Consider the following 16,668-nt stretch of genomic DNA (forward strand, 5'->3'; position numbering starts at 1 on the left):
ATTGGGCTCTCTGTTCAGCGGGGAGCCTGCTTCCCCTTGCCTCTCTGCCTGCTTGTGATCTCTGTCTGTCAAATAAATAAATTAAAAAAAAAAAAAACTTTAGATACTCAGCAACGCCTTTGTGGCTCAGTTAGTTAAGTGTCTGCTTATCCCAGGCTCCTGGCATAAAGCAGGATTGAACCCTGTCTTGGGCTCCCTCTGCCCCTTTCTCTCCCTCTGCCCCTTTCCACCACCTTGGACTCTCTCTCTGTTGCAAGTAAATAAAACCTTTTTAATTTTTTTTTAAAGATTTTATTTATTTATTTGACAGAGATCACAAGTAGGCAGAGAAGCAGGTGGTGGTGGGGAGCTGGCTCCCCGCTGAGCAGAGAGCCCGATGTGGGGCTCAATGCCAGGACCCTGAGATCATGACCTGAGCCGAAGGCAGAGGCCTAACCCACTGAGCCACCCAGGTGCACCAATAAAATCTTTATTAAAAAATTAAAAAATAATTTTACGTATTCAGAAGTTATTTGTTTTTTATTAAAGGATACGACATTTTGTTACCTTTTTGACAATAGGGTATTCCTAGCAATAGGAATCTGACCATTATCAATATCCGGTGAAAGAATGAATAATCAGTTGCAAATGGCTGTTTTGAGTTTGTTGTTTTGTTTTAGTTTTTATTTTTGAAGTATAGCTGACGTACAATGGTATGTTAGTTTCAGGTGTAATAACGTTTTTTTTTTTTTTTTTTTTTAATTTTATTTATTTATTTGACAGAGAGAAATCACAAGTAGGCAGAGAGGCAGGCAGAGAGAGAGAGGGAAGCAGGCTCCCTGCTGAGCAGAGAGCCCGATGCGGGACTTGATCCCAGGACCCTGAGATCATGACCTGAGCCGAAGGCAGCGGCTTAACCCACTGAGCCACCCAGGCGCCCCACGTTTTTTTTTTTAATTGGAAATTGTATTTAGCGTAATTTGTCCCATAGTCAGTTTACATTCTAAAGTTGAGAATGAGCATATTTAACACAGAAGGTAGAGTTAGTCTGGTTCTAAAATTCAAGTGATTCTAGATATTGTAAGTTCTTTTTAACTGTATTTCTCTCTAAATAAGAATAGATAATCCTAGACCAGCAAAGAGGACTTCTTAGATTTGGTACGGTTGGAATCTTAATCCCTTATCGACAAAAAGTGATAGTTGATTTGGCAAAGTGGAAATATACTCAATTTAGGAAAGCAGAACTCTCGATCTGAGTGTACTTATTTGACAGACAGAGATCACAAGTAGGCAGAGAGGCAGGCAGAGTGTGTGTGGGGAGGGTGGGGAAGCAGTCTCCCTGCCGAGCAGAGAGCCCGATGTGGGGCTCGATCCCAGGACCCTGGGATCATGACCCGAGCTAAAGGCAGAGGAGTCAACCCACTGAGCCACCCAGACGCCCCATTCTCCCTCCTTTATATGGAAAGGTCATCCTGGGTATGGCATTTACTGTGGCTTTCCTGGGACCAGAGTAGGAGCTGAAGTAGAAAAGGGAAAAAGAATCCAGTTGTACAGGGAGAAAGTTACAGTTGTGCCAAAGTCAGACACAAAGAAAGTACATGAAGACATAAGAGAGGTCAGAGTTGTTAAACACATACTTGAACTACCTGAGCGAGAATAAGAAACGGGATGCAGGCCTGGTTTGGGAATGTTAGCACTGGGACAGAAGCAATAAGAAGACTGGTAATATGCTTTCTCTGTTTTAAGGGTTGTCCTGTTAAGGGTGGGCTCACTTACAGCTTGCCAGATTTAGAGACTAACACAATGATGAATGATGAGCCCATTCTGTTCTTGGTAGGACACCAGAGAAAAGTGTCAAGCTCAAATGCACCCCCCATGATAAGTGCTCCATTAATTACCTACTATACAATGCATGTAGTCTCAGAGCTGTTCTAATTCTTACTTAGGTTTCCTCAGATTGAGTCCATGCTTATATGAAGAGACTTGTGATTGACAAGGGTTTGGTAAATGGTCAGATGAGGTTTGACTGTGCTTTGGTTCTCATTGTTATTTTCTTTTACATAAAATGAAGTTCTCACATTTTAGTGAGGATGATGAAATTTTTAGTTATGTTAAAGTAATATAAACGTAGAAGGGACAATGAGATGTGAATTCAGGAAAATTTTATTTTTTTAAGATTATAAATTTTTCTTAAAAAAAGATTATAAATTTTTCTATTTTCTTTTTCTTTCTGTTTTTTAAGATTTTATTTATCTATTTGTCAGAGAGAGAAAGCAGGGGGATGGGCAGAGGGAGAAGTAGGTTCCCCGCTGAGCAGGGAGCCTGATGTGGGACTCGATCCCAGGACTCTGGGATCATGACCTGAGCCAGAGGTAGACACCTAACTAACCAAGCCATCCATGCATCCTATAATTTATTTTTAGAGAGAGCAAGCAAGAGCAAGAGTGATGGGAGAGGGAAAGAGACAACCAGACTTGAGTGCAGGCTCAATCCTAGCAGCCACAAATCAGAAATCAAGAGTTGTGTTGGTCAACAAATTCAGCCACCCAGCCACCCTAGTAAAATTATTTTTAAAGGAATTATAGCACTTTAATAGGAAGATAAAGTAGATAATTTTTTTTAAAGATTTTATTTATTTATTGGACAGAGAGAGATCACAAGTAGGCAGAGGCAGGCAGAGAAAGAGGAGGAAGTGGGCTCCCCGCTGAGCAGACAGCCCGATGTGGGGCCTGATCCCTGCAACCTGGGATCATGACCTGAGCTGAAGGCAGAGGCTTAACCCACTGAGCCACCTAGTGCCCCTAAAGTAGATAATTTTTAGAAAAGTGGACTGAAGTATTTCCTAAGGGAAGCAATGAAATCATTTGTTTGACACACAGAAAATTAACTGATGGTTTTCTGTTTTGATAAACATTAAAATAAGCAAAATGCATTCATTTTCTACATGAAACAGTCCTTTCAACCGGTAGATTAATCTAAAATCATGGAATTAACTACTTTTTTGATATGATAAGGATAGTGTTTGTTATTCATAACCTCTACTTGTGTGATGGAATGGTGAAGTTGAATCTTTCTTGGTCATACAGTATAGTGATTAAAAGCATGGACTTGGGGCGCCTGGTGGCTCAGTGGGTTAAACTCTGCCTTCGGCTCAGGTCATGACCCCAGGGTCCTAGGATCGATCCCCGCATCGGGCTCTCTGCTCAGCAGGGAGCCTGCTTCCTCCTCTCTCTCTGCCTGCCTCTCTGCCTACTTGTGATCTCTGTCTGTCAAATAAATAAATAAATAAATAAATAAATCTTAAAAAAAAAAAATAAAAGCATGGACTTTGGGGGTACCTGGGTGGCTGTCGGTTAAGTGCCTGGCTTTGGGTCAGGTCATGATCTCAGGGCTCTGGGATCAAGCCCCGCAGTGAGCTCCCTGGTTAACAGGGAATCTGCTTCTCCTTCTCCCTCTGCCCCACCTCCCTCTCCCCTCAGCTTGTATGCGTTCTCTCTCTCTCTCTCAAAAAAAAAAAGAAAAAGCATGGGCTCTGGAGGCAGAAAAACCTGGATTCAGGTCCTTATGATGCCACTTAACTGCTGTGAGATCTTAGTGCCTTTAATCTCTTCAGTACACTCATCTATAAGGCAGAAGTAATAATAACAATCCCTATTTTGGAAAGGTTGTTTTGAGGAAATTAGAACTTTTGGGTGCATATGACAAAAACTCAATTCAAACTAGCTTAACGTAAAGGAAGATTAAGTGCAATGCTGGCTTTAGGCATGCTTCAGCTCAAGCAGTTTGATCTTAGAGCTTAAGGTTTCTCTTCATCTTAACACTGTTTTTCTTTCTGTTGGCTTTAGATTTTGAGCATGCTTTCACCACATGGCATCTCTAGGTTTGTTTCATCTTCATAATTAGTGATTCGAGAGAGAATCACCTCCCTTCTACACACACATCCATCTAGATCGATCCTGGGATCACACTCACATCTTTGGTTCGGTCCTGTTGCATTTGTAGGAGTTATTATGTATTCTGGATATTAAACCCTTTTCAGAAATACTATTTGCAAATACTTTTTCCATTCTGTGGGTTATCTTTTCAGTCTCTCGATGGTGTCTTTCAATAGTCAGAAGTTTTTCATTTTGATGAAATCCAGTTTGTTTTTCTTTTGTTGTCTATACTTTCAGTGTACATAGTGCTAAACAAACCATTGCCAAATACAGTGTCATGAAGCTATTGCCTTTTGTTTTCTTCTAAGAGTTTTGTAGTTTTGCTGTTATGTTTAGGTCTTTGATCCATTTGAGTTAATTTTCATGTGTGATTTTCAGATAAGGTTCCATCTTCATTATTTTGAACGTGATACCCAGTTGTCTCAGTACCATTTGTTGAAGAGACTGTTCAGTTCACTGTAGAAGGGTTTGTTTTTGGTCTCTATTCCATTGGTCTATATGTCTGTCCTTAAGCCAGTATCATGTGGTTATGATTGCTGTAGCTTTGTGCTAAGTTTTGAAATTACAAAGAGCAATTCCTCTGTCTTTGCACTTTTTCAAGATTGCTTTGACTATTTGGGGTCCCTTGGGATTCCATATAAATTTTAGGGCGGGTCTATTTCTGCAAAAAAAATATATTGCTGGGATTTTGGGATTAAATCTGAAAATTGTGTGGGGGAGTGTTGTGTTCTTAACAGTTAATTAAGTCATCCAGTCCATGAACCTGGAATATTGTTCCATATATTTAGATCTTCTTTCATTTCCTTAGCAGTGTTTTGTGGATTTCACTGTGTAAGTCTCGCTTACCTTGGCCAAATTTGTTCTTTAGGAAACAAATTTATTTATTTATTTATTAAAAAGATTTGGTTTATTTATTTGACAGAGATCACAAGTAGGCAGAGAGGCAGGCAGAGAGAAAGGAAGAAGCAGGCTCCCTGCTGAGCAGAGAGTCCCTCATCGGGCTCCTTGCTCAGTGGGGAGCCTGCTTCTCCCTCTGCCTGCAGCTCTTCCTGCTTGTGCTCTCTCTCTCTCTCTCTGACAAATAAATAAATAAAATCTTTGAAAAAATTCAACTAATTAACATAATGTAGTATTGGTTTCTGAGGAAGAGGTCAGTGATTCATCAGTCTTATATAATACTGGTGCTTATTATATCATGTGGCCTCCTTAATGTCCATCACCCAGTTACTCATACCCACACCCACCTCCTCTCCAGCAACCCTCAGTTAGTTTCTTATGATTAAGAGCCTCTGATGATTTGTTTCCCTCTCTGATTTCATCTTGTTTTATTTTTTCCTCTCTCCCCCTATAATCCTCTGTTTATAGGATGTCTGTTTTTTTTTCTTAAATTCCACATATGAGTGAGATCATATGATAATTGTCTTTCTCTGATTGATTTATGAAATCATTTTCTTAATTTCCTTTTCAGATTATTTATTGCTAGTTTATAGAAATGTAATTGATTTCTACATGTTGAATTTGTTTATTATCTCCAGCAGGTTTTTTGTGTATACCAATACTTTCTGGATCCCTCATTACTCCTTTGTAATATGTATCTGATGATGGTTGAGGATCATTGTAAACTAGACCATTGTAAACTAGAAGCTCTATGAATATTAGATCAGATCCGTGATGTTTGATGCAAAATGCAAAACCAGGTGACCAGTAGATTTCAGATCTCAAATTCAAGGCTTTTTTTTTTTTTTAAGATTTTATTATTTTATTTGAGACAGAGTTTAAGCAAGTGAGCACAATCAAGGGAGCAGCACAGGGAGAAGGCAAAGCAGGCTCCCCGCTGGCAGGAAGCCCCATGCAGAGCTCAATCTCAGGACCCTGAGATCATGAACCAAGCAGAGGGCAGCTACTTAACAGACTGAGCCACCGAGGCACCTGTCAAATTTAAGTCTTTTTTTTAGACCTTAGAGCTTTGTTGTGGGGTTTTTAAAAATCATTTATTTTTGAATAGATAATGTATATACTTGGTTGAAAACACTCAAAAGACACAAAAGTTTACATAGTAAAAAGTAAATCTGGTTCTTGCTCTTACCCCTAGTCACCTAGTTTCCATTCCCAGCAGTAAACATAGTAGTACCAGTTTCATGACAGCTTTCTGGAGATATCCATACCTATATAAGCAAAAACATACACATATGTCTATATACACACACGATATTTTACAAGAATTGTGATATGTACACATTGTTCTGCGACTCAAGTCATTGGTACATAGGAATGTATTTGAGATCTTTCCACAGCACTTCATAGAGTTCTGTGCAGTGTTGTTTTTTTAACTTGAAACTTTTAGAGCAAGAACCACTCCCTGTTGTCTTATGCTTGCTGACTTCACATATTTTATATTATTTGCCTTCTCTGAAGGCATTTGTATTTTTAAACCCCTGGCTTGGGTACATACTAAGTTAGGTAGCCTGGAATGAGGGCCCTTTATGATCACTGTATATATTATGTAATAATATTTGCTCTAATCATTTTCTTTTTAGTTTTGATGAAGCAAGAACACAAAGAAGAGGTTGACTTGTCTTCAGTTCCAGCATTGTCTGTGCCTCATCCTGCCCAGACCCAGAGGCCTTCCTCAGACACAGGACACCCACATGACAGTGTACTGTCAACACAGAGAAACTTGGTTTGTCCCATTCAACAAACATATGCATCCATGGTTACTTCATCTCATCTGCCACAGTTGCAGTGTAGGGATGAAAGTTCTGGTAAAGAACAGCATATGATATCTTCTTCAGTCATGCACCAGCCTTTTCAAGTCACATCAGCACCTCCTGTGGGGTCTTCCTATCAGCCTATGCAAACTAATGTTGTGTACAACGGACCAACTTGTCTTCCAGTTAATGCTGCCTCTAGTCAAGAATATGATCCGGTTTTGTTTCCACAGGATGCACCTCTTCCCAGTTTAATAAATCTTGGCTGTCAGCCGCCGTCATCCATACCTTTTCATTCTTCAAATTCAGGCCCAGCAGGACATCTCTTAGCCCACACACCTCATTCAGTGCAGACCCTGCCTCACCTGCAGTCAGTGGGATTTCATTGTTCAAACACAGGACAAAGATCTCTTTCTTCTCCAGGGGCTGATCAGGTCACAGGCCAGCCTTCCCCTCAGTTACAACCCATTACATATGGTCCTTCACATTCAGGGTCTGCTACAACTGCTTCCCCAGGAGCCTCACATCCCCTGGCTAGTTCACCACTTTCTGGGCCGCCATCTCCTCAGCTACAGCCTATGCCTTACCAATCTCCTAGCTCAGGAACTGCCTCATCACCGTCTTTAGCCACCAGAATGCATTCTGGACAGCACTCAACTCAAGCACAAAGTACAGGCCAGGGAGGTCTTTCTGCACCTTCATCCTTAATCTGTCACAATTTGTGTGATCCAGCTTCATTTCCACCTGATGAAGCAACTGTGAACATTAAGCCTGAACCTGAAGAGCAAGAACCTAACTTTTCAACAATTGGTCTGCAGGACATCACTTTAGATGATGGTAAGTTCATCTTTATATTCTTGAAGCAGTGAAGATCTGGGAACTTCCTTCTCTGATAGTCATAAAAAAGTCATCATGGATTGCTTATTGGCATATGGCATGTGGTTGGGTTTTTTCATTTTTTTGTGATATTTGTTGTCACTAGAAACATGTTAATCTGTGACTTTGAGAATAGATGTGAAGATCTATGCTTTACAATCTGTTTTACCACTAATATCTGTTGCAAAGGTGAGACTTGAATGATAGCCCATTACCCATTTGTGATGGAACTAAGGAGATGAGATTTATTGGGCATCTCTTCTTTCTGAAAGTATAGTGAGCTGTCTGGAGAATGGAATTCAGTAAATATTTCTGATTGGTATCTATTTGGAAGGCACACAGTTAGATGCTGGAAATACTAGAAATGTGTTTGAATGGAGTTCCTGTCCTTGAGGAGACTTACACAAGTAAAGAGCAGTGGTGCCCCTCTCTCCACCCAGCTTGCTGAGTCAGATAGTGGTGATGGTACAAGACCTGTTGCCACCAGGATAAAGAGCTGTTTATATGAATGTAGCAAGTTGGCAAATAGACCTCTGTTTTAAATTAGAGAACAAACTTTGGAATACTAGTTATTTCAATAGTTGAAAATTCTCCCAACATAGCATTTTTAGGAAATAATTTTAGACTTTTTTCTTGGCTCCATCATTTATATGGTAGTGAAATTTTTTCTAAATAGGAATTAAGTGAAAGCTGCTGGTAACAATTCAATATGAAAATTCTAAAGATTCTGAAAACTCAGATAAAGAATTTCAATTCTCTCTCTGATTCTGTATTTTGTATAGAAAAGTAATTTTAAGTTAGCCATCTTACACATCTGGAGAAGGTGAATTTACCGCTTAGTTGCAAAGCTGTTATGAAATCCTAAATGGCAAGCATAAAGAAAAAGGAAGGTAAATAAAATGTGGCATCCCCAGTCCCAGGGCTTTCACTAGATCGGTACATGACTGACTGATCTGCAGTGGGTCTGAGTTACTTGCAATCAAGGTCTAAAAGAAGCACATTAGGAGATAATCAGAGAGCTGTGCTAGATTCCATAAGAAGAATTCAGCAGTGGGGCAACTGGCTGGCTTAGCCAGTAGAGCATGGGATTCCTGATCTCAGGGTCGTGTGTTTGAGCTTCATGGTGGACCTGGAGCTTACTAAAAAGAAAAAATAAAAAAAAGGATTCACCAAAGCTTCCTTGAGGAGATGATATTTGAGAGCCAAGTCTTAGAGGATGAGTATATGTTTTCAGTAAATGAGTATCAGAGGGCAAATCAGACAAAAAAAAAAAAAAAGCAGAGATGGAGCTGTGTCTGGGAAAGCATCACTGGATGGATGGAAGGCAAATGCCATAGTAAAAGATGGCTTTCAAAGCCATAAGGGGATATGCCAAGTCATTTGTGTGTAAACAGAAGATACAATTGGCCCTTGAACACCTTGGGGACTAGGGACACCCATGCTCTCTCAGTCAAAGAATCCATTTATAACTGTCAACTCCCCAGCAACTTAACTACTGATAGTCTGCTGTTGATTGGAAGCCTCACTGATAACATAGACAATCAGTTAACATACTATTTTGTATGTTATATGTATTTCGTACTATATTCTTAGAATAAAGTAAACGAAAGCAAAGAAAAACAATATTAAGAAGATCATAAGGAAGGGCCACCTGGGTGGCTTAGTCAGTTAAGCGTCTGCCTGTGGCTCAGGTCATGATCTCAGGGTCCTGGGATCGAGCCTTGAGTTGGGCTCCCCACTCAGCGGGGAGTCTGCTGCTTCCTCTACCTCTGCCCCTCTCCCTGCTCATTCTTTCTCTCTCAAATAAGTAAAAATCTTAAAAAAAAAAAAAGAAAGAAAGAAAGAAAATCGGGACACTTGGGTGGCCCAGTTGATTAAGCGTCTGCCTTCATCTCAGGACCCTGGGATCGGGTCCCACATCAGCTCCTTACTCAGTTAGGAGCCTGCTCCTCCCTCTGCCTGCCACTCCCCCTCCTTGTTCTCTCTTTCTCTCTCTCAATCTCCGACAAATAAATACATAAAATCTTAATACAAAAAATAATAAAAATAAATCATAAAGAAGAGAAAAGGTAAAAAAAAAATCCCCATATAAATGGATTCTTGCTACTGAAACTCAAGTTGTTGTTATTGTTGTTATTTTAAGATTTATTTATTAGAGAGCATGCCTCTGGCAGAGGAAGAGAATCTTTCAGGCAGACTCCCCACTGAGTGTGGAGCCCTGAATCGGGCTCCATCCCATGACCCATGAGATCATGACCTAAACCAAAACCAAGAGTCAGATGCTCAACGAACTGAGCCAGCCACGTGCTCCATAATCCGTGTTATTCAAGATTCAACTGTATATGTGTAAACTGAGCAACACCTACAGTGTGCATAGTATTTTCCTATTCATTATTTCTTTTAATCCTTATTAATCCTCTGTCTCTGAGACAGTGACCATGTAGCAAATTGGACTACATGGTGACACAACTGGTAAGTAGCAGGGCTGAGACTGGAATTACGTTTTTGTTTTTGTTTTTTTTTTAAGATTTTATTTATTTATTTGACAGAGAGAGAGAGAGAGGAAACACAAGCAGGGAGAGTGGGAAAGGGAGAAGCAGGCGCCTCGGTGAGCAGGCAGCCTAATGCGGGGCTCAATCCCAGGACCCTGGGATCATGACCCGAGCTGAAGGCAGACATTTACCGACTGAGTCACCCAGGTGCCCCTGGAATTATGTTTTTTCAATCTAATCTTTTATCTTGCAGCATTATAGTTGCCTCCTAGCAGCAGCAGGCCATAGTGGTTACAACTCTGTGCTAAAGGGCATCCCTCAGGGTTTTGTTTTTTGTTTTTTTAATTCCTAAAGGAACATGTGTGCTACACTTCATTGCATGAACCCATGTTCACAGCTGTATCTAATCTGTCACAGTTGTGTTGGGAGTACCTTGAGGGCTCTCATATTAAGTGTCTTATGCTTCTCTTTATGCACAGCTGGCATTAAGTGTCACTGCCTACCCAATAATGATGAACACCAGCTGGAGAGAAGACTTCTGCTTTGATGCAAAACAGATTTGAAATAAGTTAAGGCTTTTTAAAATTGACATAAATTTTAAAATGTTACCTATTTATTCTTTTGGCAGTTTTAGACTATTCATAGTGCTTTTAAGATTTATATTTAGAATTTTAATCCTGAGACAAGGGGTAAGACCTTGAGTGATAACCTGCCATGAGTTTGTGATAGAACTGAAGACATGAGGGGCGCCTGGGTGGCTCAGTGGGTTAGGCCGCTGCCTTCGGCTCAGGTCATGATCTTGGGGTCCGGGGATTGAGTCTCGCATCTGGCTCTCTGCTCAGCAGGGAGCCTGCTTCCTCCTCCTCTCTCTGCCTCTCTGCCTACTTGTGATCTCTGTCTGTCAAATAAATAAATAAAATCTTTAAAAAAAAAACAAAACTGAAGACATGAGATTTATTGGGCACATCTCAGTGTATTCCAGCTCATTTTTTTTTTTTCCATATGAGGACTTTTTTCTTCTAAAAAGGGACCAAAGGTAATGGAACTTGCTTTTTCTAGTTTATCAGAGTTTGAGTGATATTTTGGGGGCAACAAATTGGAACTTCTAGAAGGGTTTTGTGAAAAAGTTTATTTTACCCTTTGAATATGTTAAAATACGTTGCCAAAACAAGGAATTTGGAAAGATGAGACCTATGAGGGGAGGTATAAAAAAATTTTCATTTTTGCTCCATTCATTATATAGGCCACACAATTAAGAAAAGTTCCCAAATTGTAGTCCTACAAAAGATGAAGTCTCTGTTGAATTCTCTCTTTGCCACCTGTCAGGAGACTTGATAGAAGGTCGGTGCTGCTAGCAGTATTTAAAGCGGGAGGGACTAAAATGCACTCCTGGGCACCTTGGATCATTAGAAGTTTGATATTTGCCAGCTGACTCATTGATAATGTTATTTTGATTTGCCTTTGAAGGTAAAATTCTAGGTATTTATACAATTTTGCAAAGTTTTTATACAGATTTTCTAAAAAACAATAACATCTCTCATAGGCTTGGAACTCCATAGCACTTGAATGCCCCCTTTCTGGTTAGCTTTAAAAGGAAGCCATAGGGGCACCTGTGTGGCTCAGTTGGTTAAGTATCTGCCTTCAGTTCAGGTTATGATCTCAGGGTCCTGGGATCCAGCCCTGTGTTGGGCTCCCAGCTCAGCAGAGAATCTGCTTCTCCCTCTTATGCTCCTCCGCACCCCTCCTGGTCTCTTTCTCTCTAATAAATAAATAAATTAAATCTTTAAAAATAAAAATAAAAGGAAGCCATAAGACATGCCAAAAAGGGTTAGAAGTACTTAAGGCAAACTTTGCAGTTAGTTTAACCTCAGGTTTTATATTAACTTTTCTATATTGTGTTAAGTTGTTTTTTTTTTTAAAGATTTTATTTATTTATTTGACAGAGAGAGACACAGCGAGAGGGGGAACACAAGCAGGAGGAGGGGGAGAGGGAGAAGCAGGCTTCCTGCTGAGCAGGGAGCCTGACGCTGGGCTCCATCCCAGGACCTTGGGATCACGACCTGAGCCCAAGGCAGATGCTTTAAGACTGAGCCACCCAGGCACCCCTATATTTTAGTTTTAAATATTTACAAAGTAATTTCTGTTCTACAATTAGAAGATACAAATAATTTTTTTTAATTTGTGTTATACTAGTTAAATATACTTACCACCTAATCCTAAGAACTCTGTTAATCATATTTCTGTTTTAGAGTGCCTGAGAGGCTCAGTCAGTTAAGTGTCCCAACTCTTGATTTCGGCTTAAGTCATAATCTCAGGGTTTTAAGATCAAGCCTGTATCAGGCATCATACTGGGCATAGAGCCTGCTTAAGGGTCTCTCTGTCTCTCTCCCTTTCCTACAGTTGAGTTTTTTCCTTTCTCACTCTCTGCCCTCTTTAAAAAATAATAATAAAAGTAAATTTAAAAATAAAAATAAATGAAAATCACATTAAAGATTTTAAAAGATTAAAGGTAAAGTATCCTTTTTATTTTGTAATTTTTAAATAGAGCGAGTCAGGAATCATTCAGTTATTACTTGACTTATTTTTAGAAATGTGGACATTAACACCTTAATTTTTTATTATAAATTTAGTGACATTTAATAGAGATGATATTAGTGTGCCTCAGCTCAGAAATTGAAAACTTACAGACCTACAAACACCTCTAATACAGCTCCCTCATTTTATAGATGAAGAATCTGGGTTTTACAGAGCCTATGATTTTGGTCCAGGGTAACACACAGTTAAATAGCATATAAAGACTGAAACCAAGTCTCCTGGCTCCTAACTCAGTACTTCAGGTATTTTTCCAGTGTTTCTTCTCATTGGTCTGTGAATGAGACTTTAGATGTACAGCAGTTGGAATATTGAAAGAAACTGCCATTCTGTCAAGCTTCAGTTTGTTGAGAGGGGCAGGGACAAACTTAAGATTATAGATTGCCAGGGGCGCCTCAGTCGGTTTAAGTGTCTGACTTGATTTTGCTCGGGTCCTGATCTCAGGGTTGTGAGGTGAAACCCCATGTTGGGCTTCCTGCTCAGTGAGGAGTCTGCTTCCCTTCATCCCCACATGCCCTGTTGTCACTCTCTCACAAAAAACAAACAAACAAACAAACAAGGGCTCCTGAGTGACTCAGTGGGTTAAAGCCTCTGCCTTCAGCTCAGGTCATGATCCCAGAGTCCTGGGATTCAGCCCCACATCGGGCTCTCTGCTCAGCAGGGAGCCTGCTTCCTCCTATTTATCTGCCTGCCTCTCTGCCTACTTGTGATCTCTGTCAAATAAATAAAATCTTTAAAAAAAAACCTCACTATAAATAAGTTTGTTTTGTTTTGTTTTCAATTTTATTTGTCAGAGAGAGCACAAACAGGGGGACCAGCAGGCAGAGGGAGAAGCAGGCTTGTTGAGCAAGCAGCCCGATGTGGGATTTGAGCCCAGAACCCTGGGATCAGGAGCTGAGCCGAAGGCAAATGGTTAACTGACTGAGGCACCCAGGCCTTAGTTCCAGATTCTCAGTATAAAGAAGTTTTAAAGGCTCTCTAGTCCATCCTCTTTCACACTGGAGTTCATACTCTGGTATTCTTAATGATATTCTATTCCTCTGTACCTTTCTCTTCGCCTTCTTTGGAACATCTCAGGGCCTTTTGAGTTCTAGCTGCCCTTATTTTATGTGGGCTCTGATGCCTCTGGAATCATGCAGAACAAATCTAATCCTTCTTGTAATAGCCCTTCACATTTGTGAAATCTTGATCTCTTTTCCGGTCTTAAAAACACTCCAGCAACCTCACCTGTCCCTCACCCTTACAACCTCTGCTTGACCCTAGTGTTGTAGTTCCTTTTTGTAGTGCAGTATATAGAAAGGAGCACCTGTAGCCAGCTCCAAGGGCTTTAGAACTGTTATCTCCTTGTTCACAAGGCTTTATTTATCAATACAGTCTGAGGTCAGGGGATTTTCTTAGCTCCATCTTACTGTTGATTTAGTGAGTCATAAGTACTGCTATATCACATCCTTTCTCTCACCACTCCCTACCCCTTGGGATTTGCGCATGTTGTTTTTGGAACCCAACACTAAACTTTATAAGTATCTTTGTTCAGTTTCGTTGAGGTGATTTTGGCCCTTCATATTAACCTTGCAAGCTCAGTAGAGTCTATTTCAGCGTCATATGGCTCCCTACCCAAGGCGTATTCTTTAGGGAAATAACAACAGCAAGGGTGCCTGGGTGGCTCAGCAGGTTAAGCCTCTGCAGTCAGCTTAGGTCATGATCCCAGGGTCCTGGGATCGAACTCCGCATTGGGCTCTCTGTTCAGTGGGGAGCCTGCTTCTCCCTTTCTCTGCCTACTTGTGATCTCTATGTCAAATAAATAAATAAAATCTTGAAAAAAAGTAACAACAGAATACTGATTTTTACCAAGTGATGGTTTCTTTCAACAAGTCCTCTTAGAGGGGTGTCTGGGTGGCTCAGTCGATTAAGGATCTGCCTTCAGCTCAGAATCCTGGGATTGAGCCCTGCATCAGGCTCCCCGCTTATTGGGGAGTCTGCTTCTCCCTCTGCCCCTCCACGCCACTCATGCTCATGGTCTCTCTCTTGCTCTCTATTAAAAAAAAAAAAAAAAGAGGAAGTCCTCTTGGAAGGCTGTGATGTTACTTATTTATCCAATTTAGGGCATTTTTCAAAAATCTTTTGCTACTTCTTTTTTTCTTTGTACCATTGTCCCTGCTTGAAAATTATGCTCTCTGCATCTATAAAATTATCAGTGAGTTTTTACTTGTGTTACAGTTTGTATTCCTGGAGCTGTAACTTTTCCTAAACATTGCAGTGCATTATAGTGTGTATGTCTCAGTCTTTGGACCAAACGATACACATATAACCAGTACAGAAATGTAGACTTGCACAGCTGTGTTTTAAGCATTTTAATTAAGATTATAGTATTGTTAAACTCAATTGCCTTTGACCTTTAAATCCAAGCCCATTTAATTTGTGACTGAACTGAATCCAGTTACAGCTTTCCATTAGAATCCCTCAATTCCCATTTGTCCTCTTTTGTTCCCAAACTAACAGAGCTGCAGCTGAAGCCTTTCAGCAGAGAAAAGGGTACATGTTAAATATAGCCTGACCCGCTGCTCTGGTGAAAACTGACACGGCCGCTTGCAGGCTCTGTGCGGTGACATGCTGATCCTGAATGTAGGGCAGTTGCTAATACGACTGTAAACAGGGACTTCAGACGTGACCGCAAATGCTGCAGTTCTGAATATAAGTAACAAGCTTTGAAAGTAGCAGGGGAGGGATAAATGAAAGATGTAGGAGGCTGGTGTGGAGGAGCAGAGGTAAATATTGTGTGTTGTATTCTACCTGTTGGATATTAGTTTCATTGGTGTTTATTATATTTAAACAAAACAATAAAGCCATGTATATAGTCAGTGGTGAGAGGGGTCACAAATAAAATATTTAATGACTTTGGGGCAATGAGGTGGAGGGAGCAGATGGTATTGAACTTTGTCCTTTAACTGGGGTTTGGGTAGCTAATGAATCCTCTTCTGGGAAGCATGCATGTAGTGTCCAGCATCAGCATATTTATGAGAATAACTCCAGAGGCAGGAAATTCCCGTAAATAATGCCCATGTAAGCTTTGGATAAGCTTTTGGCTTATCCGGAATGGACCATGATGGTGATTCAGGATCTTAGACATAGGGACTCTTGAGTATATGATAAGAACATTTAATTTTCAGATCCAGTGAAGCAACTATAAGCATTTGAAAGAATTTTTAATTTCTTATTTAAATGTATCTATGTACCTCCACAGACACAAATTAATTGTACTCCATTTGAACAAAAATTTTTCTTTGAATGAACTTGACACTGAAATTTATACCTAAACTAAGAAAAATCCAAGAGAGGCTACCACTAACTAACATATATATCAGCATATCACAAGTCTTCAAAAAAGGGGGCCTGGGTGGCTCAGTGGTTAAGCATCGGCCTTCGGCTCAGGTCGTGATCCCACTGGGATCATGTCCCACATGGAGTCCCACATCGGGCTCCCGGCTTAGCAGGAAGCCTGCTTCTCCCTTTCCCACTTCCCCTGCTTGTGTTCCTGCTCTTGCTATCTCTCTTTCTGTCAAATAACTAAATAAAATATTTTAATTAATTAATGAAGGGTACCTGTGTGCCTCAGTTGGTTAGACAATTGCCTTTGGCTCGGGTCATGATCCCAGGAGTCCCGGAATCGAATCCCACATCCAGCTCCCAGCTCTGTGGGGAGTCCGCTTCTCCCTCTGACCTTCTCCCCTCTCATGCTGTCATCACTCTCTCTCTCAAATAAATAAGATCTTTTATTTATTTATTAGAAGATTTTATTTATTTATTTGACAGAGAGAGAGAGAGAGATTTATTTGACAGAGAGACAGGCAGAGAGGCAGGAGGAGAGAGAGGAGGAAGCTCCCTGCTGAGCAGAGAGCCCGATCACAAGACCCTGAGATCATGACCTGAGCTGAAGGCAGAGGCTTAACCCACTGAGCCACGCAGGTGCCCCTAAATAAAATCTTTTAAAAAAATAATTAGCGAGGGCGCCTGGGTGGCTCAGTGGGTTAAGCCGCTGCCTTCGGCTCAGGTCATGATCTCAGGGTCCTGGGATCCAGTCCCGCATCG

The 16,668-nt window shown here is 40.6% G+C and overlaps 1 protein-coding gene across 2 annotated transcripts in view; it reads left to right on the plus strand.

Annotated features, from left to right (window-relative positions):
- NFATC3 (nuclear factor of activated T cells 3) overlaps positions 1-16,668 on the plus strand; it is a 133,727-nt gene that overhangs the window by 95,912 nt on the left and 21,147 nt on the right. For both annotated transcript variants that reach the window (XM_004744503.3, XM_004744502.3), the window contains exon 9: positions 6,452-7,459. In XM_004744503.3, coding sequence (XP_004744560.2) covers positions 6,452-7,459 — 1,008 coding nt within the window. The remainder of the gene's footprint in view (positions 1-6,451; positions 7,460-16,668) is intronic.

Source organism: Mustela putorius, unplaced genomic scaffold (assembly GCF_011764305.1).
Source record: "Mustela putorius furo isolate JIRA1106 unplaced genomic scaffold, ASM1176430v1.1 tig00000174_pilon_pilon_pilon, whole genome shotgun sequence".
Taxonomy (NCBI): Eukaryota; Metazoa; Chordata; class Mammalia; order Carnivora; family Mustelidae; genus Mustela; species Mustela putorius.